We start from the raw sequence: 14,490 nt of genomic DNA on the forward strand, positions 1-14,490 counted from the left end.
AATCCATTCCCAGAAAGTTCCATTCATTGAACATTTAACATCAAAGCTTTTTAAAGAAAATTCAAAGAAAAATATGAAGAAGACCCTTGTGTTCTAAGAAAGGAAACCTTCATTTTTTTTGCCAGAACAAAAGTGTGTAAAAGGAACAAATTATATTTTAAGGGAAATTAGAATTTCAAAACAATGCCATCCAAAAAGTTTTTTAAAAATTTACATCATTTTTAGGCAGGATTTCTTTTATCAGGAGTGGTAACCAGGTCTTGGTAAACAGTGTCCTCAGAGGAAAGAAATAAAGAAAAGTTTTATTTGTGAGTTTGAAATAAACATCTAGGTTTCCAGACATAGTGATATGAAGTGTATACAATTCTTTGATCAACCAAACAGATGCATAGCTCTCTAATAATGACTTTTTAAAGAGATCATAAGCTTTTTCATTTTGATAGCAAAAAGAATGGAATTTGTACTATATAATGAATTACTTTCAAGATGTTAATTTTCTGACTTCTGAAAATAAAGTTGGGTTTTTGAAAAGTGACAAATGAATAGGTTATAATAAAACCTTTATCACATATCTGAGAATTTTTGTGGCTATTTATATGTGCCTCACTTAGAAGAAATAAGGAATCCATAAAAGTTTCAGTTATTAGTAGTGATCTCAGTATACAATTACATTTAAAAATGGCTATTGTTATCTGATTATGTAGAATATTTGTCAGAAATGCTTAACTGAATGTTAGTGAGTTGTTTATCTTGTACTAATATTAGCTTTCTTTCCCCAGATGCAAAGAGTTTAGCTGAAATGCTCATGAGGTAAGAAAAAGACCTAGTATCCTAAATATCATGTTTAAAAGAGCAATTTCCAACTTGCTTTGATGATTTCTTTTTGTTTAATGACAGTCTCAATAATCCATTTTCTATCTGACATATAGTTTTCATTCTAGGAAACTAAATGTCCATGTAATGCCTAGTTGGAGTAGATACCAAGTAATGCGCTGTTATGCACACTGTAGGTAGTCATCTTATTGGCTGGGCTCAACCAACAGAATATTTCCCACTACCTGAGAATAAGGAGACACATTATAAGTATCAATAAGAAGCTTTGGTTTTGCTTCCACCAAATATGCCACCTTGAGGTCAAGCCTTCTTCCTAATGTTAGCCAGGTGAGAAGGAATCCACAAAAGGAAATGGGTTCAAATTGATCAATAAAAACACTCTTTGCCCTCACCTCCCGTGGCTTCTTCAGCACCCCCTCCACCAGAGCGCCCAGCAACTTCTGCTGCAAATGTCTGTTTAGTCTGGTCTCAGAGGTCACAGCCTGTCTCATCACTGAGTTAGGAGAAACCAGCACTATAATTGTTCCACTCATAGCTGTTGAATGATGAACAACTAGGTGTAACTGAATAAGAGCATGTTCATAACTGTACAAGCCACTCCAATATTTTCACTGTCTATAGTAAAAATGTAAACCAAAAGTAACAGGAGGATAATCAGTGTCTAGGATCCAGGTAAGAAGAATGTTAGGGGAATTCTCTTGACAGTCTGGTGGTTAGGACTCAGCATTTTCACTGTCTGGGGCCTGGGTTTGATCCCTGATGAAGAAACTAAGATCCTGCAAGGTACAACCAAAATGAAAAAGGAAAAGAAAAACATCAGGGCCCAGATGGTGACTTTGATATTGCCGTTCTAGGATGACTAATGTAGAAGATGAAAACAATGGCATATAAGGTCTCTTCCCAGCCCCTACCCCACCACAGTTGGCTTTAACTTCCTCCCTGATCTTTGCATATCAAAGTAGTACTTTCTTATCCTTCACAAAGAGACCCATCAGTGTCTCTGAAGACATAAGACAGAGGTTGAATACCAATGGCCCATGGATTACGTTTCTCACAGACACCTTTGTTTGTCCAAGCTGTGTTTTAAAACAATATGAATTGTTAGTAACAGATAATGAAGGACTCAAGGATGCCTCTGAAATCATTGGTGTGAGCAGTTAGATAAACATTGGCGCCACGTGCCGAGATTAGGATGGTGGATTTGGTGTATGGACCTTTTAATGTAGGGCAAAGGAAGGGGATGTTGATTAGGATGAAAGGACTTGCGTGGATCATGTTGGACTGAGGATGCTTTTTAAGCTTCCAATGAAGCTGGTAGCACCAATCTGGAGCTCAGAGTAGAGCTCAGAGATTCAAATGGCCTGTAAAATATCTCCTTCATCTGTCTAATCCCATCACACTAGATCAAACTTGCATGAGAAGATTATGAAAAGCTCTATGAAGCATCTTGGGCCCAGGTTTTTGTGCAAGCCTGTCCTTGTTGGCTAGTGGTCACAGGGAAGGCTGCCAGACACATGTGCACTTCTGTTGAACAGATCTGACAAAACATCTGGAAAACAAGCCAGAGTCATTTGATTTATAATAATTATCTAATAAAGTAAGTTATAATGCAGTCTTACAAATACAAAATTGTTGATGACATTTAAAAATCAAGGCATTTCACACAAAACTGTGGCTTTCTGGCTTCTCTTGGAAGTGCTCTGACCACACTAGACACAGCCTCAATGACCATGGCTGTCTGGACCTGCCTTTGATGCCCCCGTTAGACTGGGTGTGATCTGCTCAGCCCAGGGGCCCCGTCCCTGTCTCCAGCCCAGTCCACCTCACTGATCTCTAGTGCCCTAGCCTCGTGTTTGCAGCTATGTGTCCTCCCAGATAGCTTCTGGCCACTTCCTTCATCATCTCCTAGACCATCGACCATGCCCAAAGCCCATGTCCCTGGGGCGGGGATGGGGGCGTGGTTTCTGCGTTTCCTGACAAGTGCAGCATTTATTCCATTAGTGTGAGGTGGTGTTAGCTTCTCTGCTGTCTTTTCTCCCTCATGAATTCCAGGTAAGACGTCAAAAAGCATCTTCTTCCTTCTTTGTTAATAGGCAATTACTGTGGGAGAAAGACCACCTATTGATAAGAACAGGAATCAGTAATGATATTTGCAGGTGACAGTTGCCAACATGAAATTAGGAACATTAAAACTAGTAATTACTCCCACTTAAGATATTTAAGGTAGTTTTCTCCCAAAGGATGAAAGTGATTGAAAAGGAGGAGAATTTCCAAGCTCCTCACATAGGTGGATTTTTATGGGATTAATTTAGAAGTAAAAGCAATGAGGGAGGGGATATATATATATATATATATATATATATATATATATATAATTATGACTGGTTTGTGTTGTCGTGCAGCAGAAGCCAATACAGCATTATAAAGCAATTAGCCCCCAATTAAAAAAAAGAGAAATGTTCAATAATAAATGATTGAACCAGAGGACCAGAATATATATCTTTCATCGTGGCTCATCTCGGGGGGAAAAAGAAACGAAAAAACAATCAATCATTCTAGGCCAAGTGCCTGTACCCAGAACCTTATTTATCTTTTACATAGATGTATCACAGCCTATCTGATTTTTCTTGGACCATAGCTATTGAAACACATGTTTATGAATTAAATGAAAATAATAAATTGGTTGATTCAAAAAAAGCAATGCTTTTATTCTTGAAGGGTCAATTTAACCTAAGGTTCGCAGGTTAACAGGTCAAGCAACAAAAGACCTTGTCCCCTGCCTGGTCAAGTTAGGGCCAACCACGTTCCAAATGTGGCCCTGGAAGTCTAGGTATGTCAGATCCATTGGCACAGAGAAGCCTGCAGAATCGCTGTCCCCTGTCTTCACCACTTCTTTCTCTCAGAAGGTGAAGACTGAGCAGCCTGGGACATAGAATCACAGACTTAGGTTCAAGATGCTGCCACTGGCTAGTTTTGTGATCTGCAGGACATCCTTTTCTCTCTCTCTGCCCTGCTTCTCTCATCTAAAAACAACTGTTGGAAATAGTTCCTAGCTGTATCATCCTGTGATCTAGGTGAATGCAACATTTACTGTCCATTCACACTCCTTAAGGAAGGAGCTACATATCTGAGTGACGTCAGCTGTCCCAGAGCCAGACAGGCAGGTGCAACTGCTCGACAAACACAGACTACCTGGACCCCATTCTGGGGGATCCCCTCCCCCCACATGCTGCCACCTGCTGTTGCTGGTTCTCATGCCTCTGGACCTTCATCCATGTCACCCGAGCAAGTCACCTGGTAGAAGAGAGAGAAGGGAGATGTCACCCACCATGCACAGATAGAAAGGGTTTTCCTTTTCTAGGATTAGGCAAGAAAAATGTTTTTCAAGCATACCAGCCTTCTCAAAGGTGAGACTGGGTTACCCTAAGGAACTAAGTAACACGTAGTTAGTGTCCAGGGACCAGTATTAATAAGAAAGCTAGTTGTGAGCAGTGAAGGGTTCAGATTGAGAATTCAAGTTAGTTTAGTTTTTTCATGTTTATATGTTTATTTGTTGTCATTCAGTCACTAAGTCGTGTCTGACTCTTGCAACCCCATACACTGCAGCACACTAGGCTCCCCTGTCCTTCCCTCTCTCCTGAAGTTTGCTCAAACTCATGTCCGTTGAGTTGGTGATGCTATATAACCATCTCATGTTCTGCTGTCCCCTTCTCCTCCTGCCCTCAATCGTTCCCAGCATCAGGGTCTTTTCCAATGAGTTGGCTCTTCACATCAGGTTGCCAAAGTATTGGAGCTTCAGCTTCAGTAACAGTGAAATGTTCACCCAGCTATTACAATGAGAATCCTGATATCTTTACAGTTCCTTTATACTTATGGAAGGCTCCATATCAAATTTTTGGGAGGAAGGGAGATGCTATGCAAACATTGTCATTAGTTTTTTTTTCCCCCAAAGCTTAAGGAAATATTGACTTTATGAAGTTGTAGCAATTGCACATAATTTATTGGCTGAGCCCAGAAATACCATCCACCAGGAACCAGCTTCAGCCCTCTGTCACTTTAATCAGACAGCCAGATGGCAAATGGATGGCAGATGATTATATTTCAATAATAGCTAGCTAATATATTTAGCATGATCCCATATCATATAAAAGAGGCAATTTTGCTTCCTCCGTAAAAACATTCAGATCTTTTTTCAGATTACAAATGAAGTTTCTTTAATTAGATTTTTTTTAAAAAAAGGTTTGCTGCTATTCTAATGACCAATTGTTATAGCTTAGGGAAATCAACCTTCATGTAACAATAGATCATAGAATATGGCAGCACAGACTAATATAAAGAAGCAACCTGCCTGAGATCTAATAACCTTTTTAGATTGAGGAGGATGTTATTGACTCTAAAGTGCAATCTTCTGGAGGTGTGACTCAGCTCCCATTGTGCCCAAGCATTATTCATTCAACAACCTTCAACAAATATTAATTGAGCACCTACTTCAGTCACATACTGTCCCAAGTTTCAGGGCGATACAGGGGACAGAAGAAATGAAAATACCCTTTAGGAAGCTTATAGTCCATTGGCAGGGACACCTTATAAATAACTCATTCAAACACCTGCTAGGAAGTTGTAAGTGCTGAGGAGACAAAATTAAGTGGAGAATGGGGAGTTCCCACAGCAGGGTCAGCTGGCTCCTCTGAAAAGATGGACAGAGGGGGCCACTCCATGGCTTTGGGTCAGGGGAGTGTGTCCCAGCAAAGGAAACAGCAAGCACAAAGGGAGGAGGGACAATTAGACTTTGAATCTTAAGGTTTTGGGGGTCATTTTCCCACCTGCCTGCCGCAGGGCTTGGCAGCTTGGTCCTGCGGTGAAGGGGCATTCACCTCCAGCTTTGATGGTCCATGTTCACCAGGTTCAGTCATATTCTAAGTCCTTGTGCCAATTGAAGTGGAGCACAGCGGTGATGTCACTGGCTTCCTGTGTCAAGCAGACCCCTCATTGTTAAGTATAGTGTGCGGATCCCTAGCTGTTCATTGAGCAGCCGCTGACTGCCTCATCACTATTCATGAGGAGCAGAAGGAACTAGCTCACACTTCTATTTTTGGTGCAAGGACAAGCTCCGGTCCCTCATGAAGTTTCGAAACAGATCTCAGATATTCACAGAGGAGGAGTTCCCCATATGTTTTTGTGGAAATAGAGCTTATCTGACGTAACCACAGCCCCCCCGAGTCACCAACGCTCTTCATTTTATACAAGGATCTGAATCTTTGCTTTAAATGCACACAAAAATAAAGTGAGAACTTGGGTAAGTAAATAATTTAAAACCATTTATAGACCATGCGAAAAATTCAGGCCAAAACGTTTGAATTTGGGCTCTGCGTAATTAGCGTGGTCTAGCTACATAACCCAGTTACTCATCTGAAGAGATAGAAAATCTGGTTCAAGATCAAGTCCTAGGAGGGCTGCTGTGCCTTTCAAAGCGGCTGTTTTCATGGGCTGTTTTGTTTACACCCAAAGGGAGAAAGAGCCACTGTAAAATATTCAGAATATTAACATGGACCTCTGAATGCAAACATGTAAAGGGCTTCCTGAGTGAACTTGACCTTCAGATTATTAACATTCATCAACCACATGGTTCAAGAGTGGATGAGTCCTCATGGTCAAGGAAGAATCTGGGACTCCTGGTGAATGCTTGGTTGAAGCTAAAAGCATTTGAGATTTCAATACAGGTGCACCTTTATTGTCCCCTATTAACATGTAATTAACAGAGGGTAAACCATCAAGAGTGTGCCAAGCACCACAAACCTCTCTCAAAACAGAATTTGGCAGTAAATGAGCTAGATTTAAAGACACCATGGATTATCACATTGATTTAATTATCTGAATGGTTGCTGCTTTCTGGAGGGTACTTCAGAATATATTTTTAAATCTACTTGATTCTTATAATTCTATAAAGATTGAACAACCATTTTTCGATTGTGGATCGCTAATTAGAGCTTCTATCAACTTTCTTGTATTTTTGTCCAACATGCAGATTATTTTCTTTTTTTCTTTTTTTTTTTTTTACTGTGAGCTGTAACTGAACTTGATTATACCATGCAGCTTTACTACCTATTTTCATTTACTTTTAGAAGACAGCTCACTCTAAGAGCAATTTTCTGGTACACAAATTTTGAGATAAATTCTTATAATAATTGCTTTTTTCTCTCTCTTCTAAAATGTAATTGGATTCAGAAAACTAAACTATTGTCAGGAAAGCTAACAAGGTTTATGATTTGTTACTAGAACAAAAAAAAAAAAGTGACTCCAGGTAGAAAACAAATTTACCAGTAAAACCCCATTCGGGAACTAACCAGTACACATGTTTTCTCCCTTGCCATCTTTAGAATATCTCATGTCTAACCAATGAAAATGTTGTTGATTTAAGAATGTTTCTGTATGTATATTTTGTTTGGTTTTTACACAAGAAATGGGAAATTCCAAAGTAAGTTTCTCCTGATAGTTGTAGAACCAATCTCTATTGACAGTTGATATTTTCTGAACCTCACAACTGACTGCTGAAACTTAATATTAATAAATATCATTTGCATGAAGGAGAAAAAACTATCATGTGCTCCTTTCCCTTCCCTCCCCACCGGCATTCACATAATTAGATTATAAGTCTAGTTGGTGTGCCTAATGTAACACTGAACAAATTCATTAATGTATCCCCCTTATTTTATTCCCAGTAAAAATACCCGGACTTCAGACACCTTGAGCAAGCAACAGCAAACCCTGAGGATGCATATTGACATACCCAGGGCTCAGCTCTTGATTGAAGAGAGAGACACAATGGAGACCATCGGTAAGGTGTCCTGTTTGCCGCTTTACACAGTGTGGCTGCTACAGCCATGCCCTCTCTGCCCAAACCCTGAGCCACGGAAAATACTAGATATGGGAACATCTTGAATGTTACATGAGCAAACAAGTTAGAAGGTAGACAATTGTTATTGAGAATAATAAGTACCAGCAAACATGGGGGACATGAACTTAGATAAACCACAGAGTTCACCAGAGAGAACCCCAACTCTGACCCAAGTTGGATCTTTCCTTGAGAGGCTGTCAGTGCCACTCCGAAGAACCGACGTCTGTAATCAAGCAAGCCACAACAGGCTGCACGCTAAGACCCCATCTTGGAAACCCACTTTCTGAGCTCCTCCTCAGCTCCACTAAGGACTTTATTAAAGAAAACGTTTAAATTCTACAGATGTCTTCACACAGGGCATCTTTCTCTGCCCCTTGGCACCCCATAGATATCCTGTGATGGTTTCTTTCTCATGGCTTTGGAGAAGTCCCAGTTCCTCCCTTCCATGATCACAAAACAGACACCTACAGAACTTCAGCCACCTGTCTGCCCTGAACCCAGGTGTCTCGACTCCTTCTGGCCTTTTTTACTCTAAGTCTGCTGTCCACACAGCCTGCTTAGATGGTCCCATTTATTCCAGAATCAGACACCTCATATTTCCATTGCTGCAATGATCAGAAGAATAGCTAACACTTATTAAGAGCTCATTGGGCTTTCCTGGTGGCTCAGTGGTAAAGAATCCCCAGGTTCAATCCCTGAGCTGGGAAGATCCCCTGGAAAAGGAAATGGCAACCCACTCCAGTATTCTTGCCTGGAAAATTCCATGACCAGAGGAGCCTGGCAGGCTACAGTCCATGGGGTCACAAAAGAGTTGGACATGACTAAGCATACAGAGGGAACAGGGAAATATGGACAAACAAGTCGAGCCCCTGATCTTGCCCTTAGAGTCTCCCTAAACACATGAGGCTCCCTTCTGAAGTTTACTAGTTAGATCCTTCTGTCACTTAGACGTGTCTGACTCTTTGCAACCCTATGGACTGTAGCCCACCAGGCTCCTCTGTCCATGGAATTCTGGAGGCAAGAATGCTGGAGTGGGTTGCCTTGGTCCTTAGAGCATCCCAATTATACTGGGCTGTTTAAATATGGCTATTAAATCCTTGGACTTCCCAGGTGGCGCTAGTGGTAAAGAATCCGCATGCCAGTGCAGGCGACACAGATGTGGGTTCGATCCCTGACTTGGGAAGATCCCCTGGAGAAGGAAATGGCAACCCAATCCAGTATTCTTGTCTGGGAAATCCCATGGACAGAGGAGCCTGGTGGGTCCCAAAGAGTTGAACATGACTTAGTCACTAAACGACAATAAGAACAATTAAGAGCTCTTTAAACATTATATCCTTTATGTGCACTTTATGTGCATTATTTAACTCACTCCTCCCAATGCACGTAGAAAACTCCTTAGGAACAGGGACGTCGAGAAGTTCTGTAGCTTGAAGGTCACATAGACAGGAGTGGAACCAGAGCAGAGCCCCCTCCTGGCCCGCTGCTTCACCTTCAATAGGTGTCACCTGCTTCCATATCAATAAGGCTACCCCCTAGAACCCCTCGCCTTAGAAGTATCGCTGGACTCCCCCCACCGGTATCCATGGAAACAGACTCTGAGGCAGGTTTCCTAGGCTGCCCCTTTTCAAACTTCACTCTGTGTTTGTTCTGGAAGATGTTTGTTGGCACTCCATCCCAGGACAACCCTTCTCTGTGGTTTGACTAAAGCAACCCACCTCCTGGCATGGACCCTTGATCCCTCCTGCCAGGAAGACAGTTTTCACAAGCCAGAACCCTCCATGGCCCCTTGTCCCCATCCTGCCCCGTATTGTCTCTAATAGAAGAGCAGAAACATCTGACCTCGTGGCTCCTAAATTCTGAGGCCTGGGCTGCCATTGCTGGATTCAAGGTTGTTTCAGGCATAACAGCACTTACACAGCTCGGTCAAGTCCAAGGTGGCCCTCTATCAAATACTGCCGTGTTGTCTGAGAACCCATCCCGAAGTACATGAGATTTCATCAGCTGGCTCAGATCAGGCAAGGCTCTGGGTGTGGTTTCTCCTGACCTTTCCTATAGTATATACGGATCTCTTCTATCAAACCTCAGAGCTTTAAAACTAAGATTTCCTTAAAACAGATAGTTAACAAGGGCCTACTATATAGCACAGGCAACTCTGCTAATAACTCTGTAATTACCCTCACAGGAAAAGAATCTGAAAAGGAGTGGATATATGTATACAAGTGAATCACTTTGTTGTACACCTGAAGCTAACTATTATAAATCAACTATACTCCAAGATAAAATTAAAATTAAGGAAAAAACCCTAAGATTTCCTTTCAAACATCAGTTCAGAAATCAAATTGTAACTCCTTTGACTTTATATTACAATTTCGACATTTGCTAACTGTTCTTCACTAGACTTAATGATTCTACCCACGGCTGTTAAAATACATCACTGGGCGGATCCTGGGAGTGGTGTGTCACCTCCCAGTAGCTGGTCACTGCCGACCCAACAGCAGAGAAAGGTCTGCCTGTCGCTTCTGTACATAGTAACGACCCTTCGCCCAAGATGCACCGTAACTGTAGCAGGATCATCCATCACCAAGAGTCGTTTACCTCCCAGGGGCACCTGACAGGTGGTCAATGGCATTTTAAAGTTATTGGGGAAGTAGAGACGTGATGCTTTCAAACACTCTGGGCTCTGCCTACAAGAATCCGATATGGAAGTGCCATTAATTTCTAGCCAGAATGGATGGCCAACCTCAAAAACAGACAGGCACTTGAAATGCCCCATTAAAACTGCACACCCAGCCCCGAAGGTCCTCTGTATGTTCTTACCAGGTCTGCATGCTAGAAGCCACAGCACAGTGCTAGGGATCAAAACAAAGGTAGGTGTGGGGCCTCTGATACCGGTCTAGTCGTAAGAACCTGTCTCCGGGGAAAGGCAGCCCTGTTAGAGGGTGGAGGGGTGGCTGCTGGGTGGGACCCCCCCAAGCTGAGTCCTGGCTCCCACACGCTACACGCTCCCAACCTGGCTACACCACACGCTGGGTGCCACCAACCTCCTGGCAGTCCTTCCTCTGTTTTTTTCTGCCAAGAAATCTTATTCTGACTTCAAGAGGTTTTCCTCTCCTGCCAGAGCCTGAGTAATTTGATTTTGTAAGGTTCGTTCTGTTCAGAGCCTTTTTTGGACACAGACGTCTAGCTGTGTTGTTTATAACTTTCCCATTACCATTCCATGTCAAGGCTGCTGCGACGTGGTCCCGGCTGACTGGTAAATGCATATGAACATAACCCCAGCCCGCAGTACCTGAAAATGTATGAAAAATCCAAATACCCTAGTCAAAGTATCCCTTGAAGTCAAAAAACTCTTAGGAAAATGAGAAAATTATTACAACAAAGTAATGAAAATCTGAGACAGACCACCAATGACATACATCCCGAACACCTGCCCCTCCTCCCAAAGCATAAAATGCTCTGAATCCATCTGTGTCCGGGCTTCCCTAACCTTCAAATGTCTGAACCAGTAGGATCTGGGAAATCTAACAAGTGAGTCATTTTGAGAAGTCAGTTACAGAATGCAGAAGAGTCCCTGGATCTCGGGAGAAGTGGGAAGGCAAGGCATATACCCCAGAACAGTTAAAATCAAGGAACCAGGACGCCCAGAAGACTGGCCCTTCTCTTCCCCTCCCCCCACACATACTGAACATTCACCATCACCCCAGGACAGACCACGGCAGAGGAGTTTTTCTTGTACCACAAACAGAGCTTATTTACAGTGGCAGCCCCATTCTCTGTGATACTGACAAGGCTGGTGGTGTCTCAGGCGAGCTTTTGACAAACACATAAACCCCAAACTCTGTTAAATGGACAGCCACCCAATAGGCCTCCCCAGATCAATGTGTGCTTAATGAGAAGAAACCAGAGAGAGAGGAAATGTTTCTCCATGGTCATTCTCTTTAAGACATGCTCCTTAAAGAAGGAAAACCTATTTTTTGCATCTTAGAGTCATTCTAATTCAGTGCTTGAATATTTTTTTGTTTTTGCTGATTGAGATGAGGTTTTTGTTGCTGTTGCTATTAACAATAAAGTGGAATCTGGGGGTGGGGGTGGGAAATGGTACAGATGAACCTATTTCCAGGCCAGGAATAGAGAGGCAGGCATAAAAACAGACACGTAGGCAGAGAGTGGGGAAGGGGAGGGTGGGACAGGCTGGGAGAACAGGATTGATATACACACACTGCCAAGGGTGAAATAGACAGCTAGTGGGAACCTGCCATGTAGCACGGGGAGCTCAACTCTGCTCTGCGATGACCTAGAGGGGTGGGATGGGGCGATGGGACGGAGGTCCAAGAGGGAAGAGATATATGCATACATATGGCTTCACTTCACTGTACACGTCACGGTACAGCAGAAACTAACATAGCATTGTAAAGAATTTATACTTCAATAAAAATTTTAAAATTAAAAAAATAATAATAATGCAAGTGCTAAGGAGAGAGGTGGCCAGGAAGTCCCTGGCTGGGGATGACCGTGTCTGGGTTCCTGTATCTCCGCTGTTCTGCAGACGATCGCTCCACAGTCCTGTTGACGGATGCTGACTTCGGAGAGGCCGCGAAGCAGAAGTCCCTGACGGTGACGCACACGGTCCATTACCAGTCCGTGTCGCAGGCCACGGGGCCCTTGGTGGATGTTTCAGACGCTCGGCCAGGAACGAGTGAGTGGCTCAAACATCATTTAAACCATGTAGGTGTGGTCAGTGCTGAAAAGGCATCCGTGGTCCATCCCTATGCAGTAAAGCGTGGGACTTCTTAACTCTCTGCCTAAGAAACAGATAGGTGTAATGACGTCTTTGGGAGGCTGAGTTTGTATTGTTTGATCTTAGCTGTCATTAAAATTGTGTCACCTGAGGGACTTCCCTTGTGGTCCAGGTTAAGACTTTGCATTCCAGTGCTGGGGTGCAGATTTGATTCCTGGTTCGGAGAGCTAAGATCCCACATTCCTTGTGGCCAAAAATCCAAAATATAAAACAGAAGCAATATTGTAACAGACTAAACAAAAACTTTAAAAATGCTCCAAATCAAATAAATCTCTTAAAAAGTTGTATCAACTAAAGCCAGTAACTCTTGGTTTACTCTGAAAGTGTTAGAAATTTCAGGTCAACTTATTAATTTTCTTTTAAATTTAGACAACACAGGAAAGAAGAAATTGGCTAACCTTAGTGAGCATCGCTTCTGTGCCAGGGTTGGGGTAAAAAGATTGATGTCATATTTTTATCTTTACAACAACTCTGCAAGGTAGCTATTTACACAGCAGCTCTCAGAGCCCCCGTTTTATGAGTGAGGAAATAGCCCCAAATTGTACACGTACTCTGTAGTGAAACCCAGATTGAGCTGTGGGTCTGTCTGTCCTCCAAGCTTATGCTTTCCTCCTGAACCACTGTTTGAAAAAAACATAATTCTGTTTAATATGGGGATTGTGTTTGGTTTAATTATTAATATCTGACTCCATGTTATATGGAAATTAATTACTGCAATGAAATTAAATCCCCTAATATGTATCTAAAGCTTATTAATTAGATATTCTGGTTCCTTCATAATTGAAATTGTTTGGATGCCCTGATTACTATCTTTTCAGAAGCTTTGATGTCTAGCTTTTAAATCATTAATCACTCTCTTTGCAGAAATTTACATTCTCCAAGTAGAGTGCTATAATTAGAAAAATAAATATTACATTGTTAAAAGCTATTTTTTATAATGTCTGACTTGTAAAGCATTTGTGAAATGCACTGAGCTTCATGAAGCAAACTGGTTGATTCCTAAATAACATCACACTATGCAGGAAAACAGTGCTAGCAGTTACTGAAATTCACTTGAAAAATATGTTTTCAAGAGCATTCTAAAGGAGTCTTTTATTCCTCCTCTCTATGTCATCTCACATCCTTCCTTCTCTGGTGACATGAGTACTTTCTTAAGACATGAATGAGGATCAGCTTTCTGAAGGAACATGTAGGACTAAGAGACTTGCTTTTAGAAATTACTCCTGGGTCCTTGACATTCTCCCCAGCTATGAACTTTTCCATCACAATCCTCCCAAGCCTGCATCTGGTGACTTCAGGACCCTGCACTACATGGATGGCTTTCTGAGCCACTTCAGTTCGGTTCATTTGCTCAGTCGTGTACAAATCTTTGTGACCCCATGGACTGTGTAGCACACCAGGCCTCCCTGTCCATCACCAACTCCTGGAGTTTACTCAAACTCATGTCCATTGAGTCGGTGATGCCATCCAACCACCTCATCCTCTGTCTCCTTCTTCTCCCACCTTCAATCTTTCCCAGCAGCAGGGTCTTTTCCAATTAGTCTGTTCTTCACACCAGGTGGCCAAAGTATTGGATTTTCAGCTTCAACATCAGTCCTTCCAATGAATATTCAGGACTGATTTCCTTCAGGATGGACTGGTTGGATCTCCTTGCTGTCCAAGGGACTCTCAAGAGCCTTCTCCAACACCACAGTGCAAAAGCATCAATTCTTCGGCACTCAGCTTTCTTTATAATCCAATTCTCACATCCCTATGTGACGACTGGAAAAACCAAAGCTTTGACTAGATGGACCTTTGTTGGCAAAGTAATGTCTCTGCTTTTTAATATGCTGTCTAGGTTGATCATAACTTTTCTTCCAAGGAGCAAGCTTCTTTTAATTTCATGGCTGCAGTCACCATCTGCAGTGATTTTGGAACCCAAAGAAATAAAGTCTCCCACTATTTCCATTGTTTCCTCATCTAT

General features: G+C 42.2%; 1 protein-coding gene across 1 annotated transcript in view; it reads left to right on the plus strand.

Annotated features, from left to right (window-relative positions):
- The window catches only part of DSCAM (DS cell adhesion molecule), an 823,896-nt gene that overhangs the window by 781,598 nt on the left and 27,808 nt on the right, over positions 1–14,490 (plus strand). Inside the window, exons 28-30 of the mRNA XM_043875189.1 lie at positions 780–810; positions 7,554–7,669; positions 12,276–12,425. Of these exons, the coding sequence (XP_043731124.1) occupies positions 780–810; positions 7,554–7,669; positions 12,276–12,425 (297 nt within the window). The remainder of the gene's footprint in view (positions 1–779; positions 811–7,553; positions 7,670–12,275; positions 12,426–14,490) is intronic.

Source organism: Cervus elaphus, chromosome 19 (genome assembly GCF_910594005.1).
Source record: "Cervus elaphus chromosome 19, mCerEla1.1, whole genome shotgun sequence".
In the NCBI taxonomy this organism is placed as follows: domain Eukaryota; kingdom Metazoa; phylum Chordata; class Mammalia; order Artiodactyla; family Cervidae; genus Cervus; species Cervus elaphus.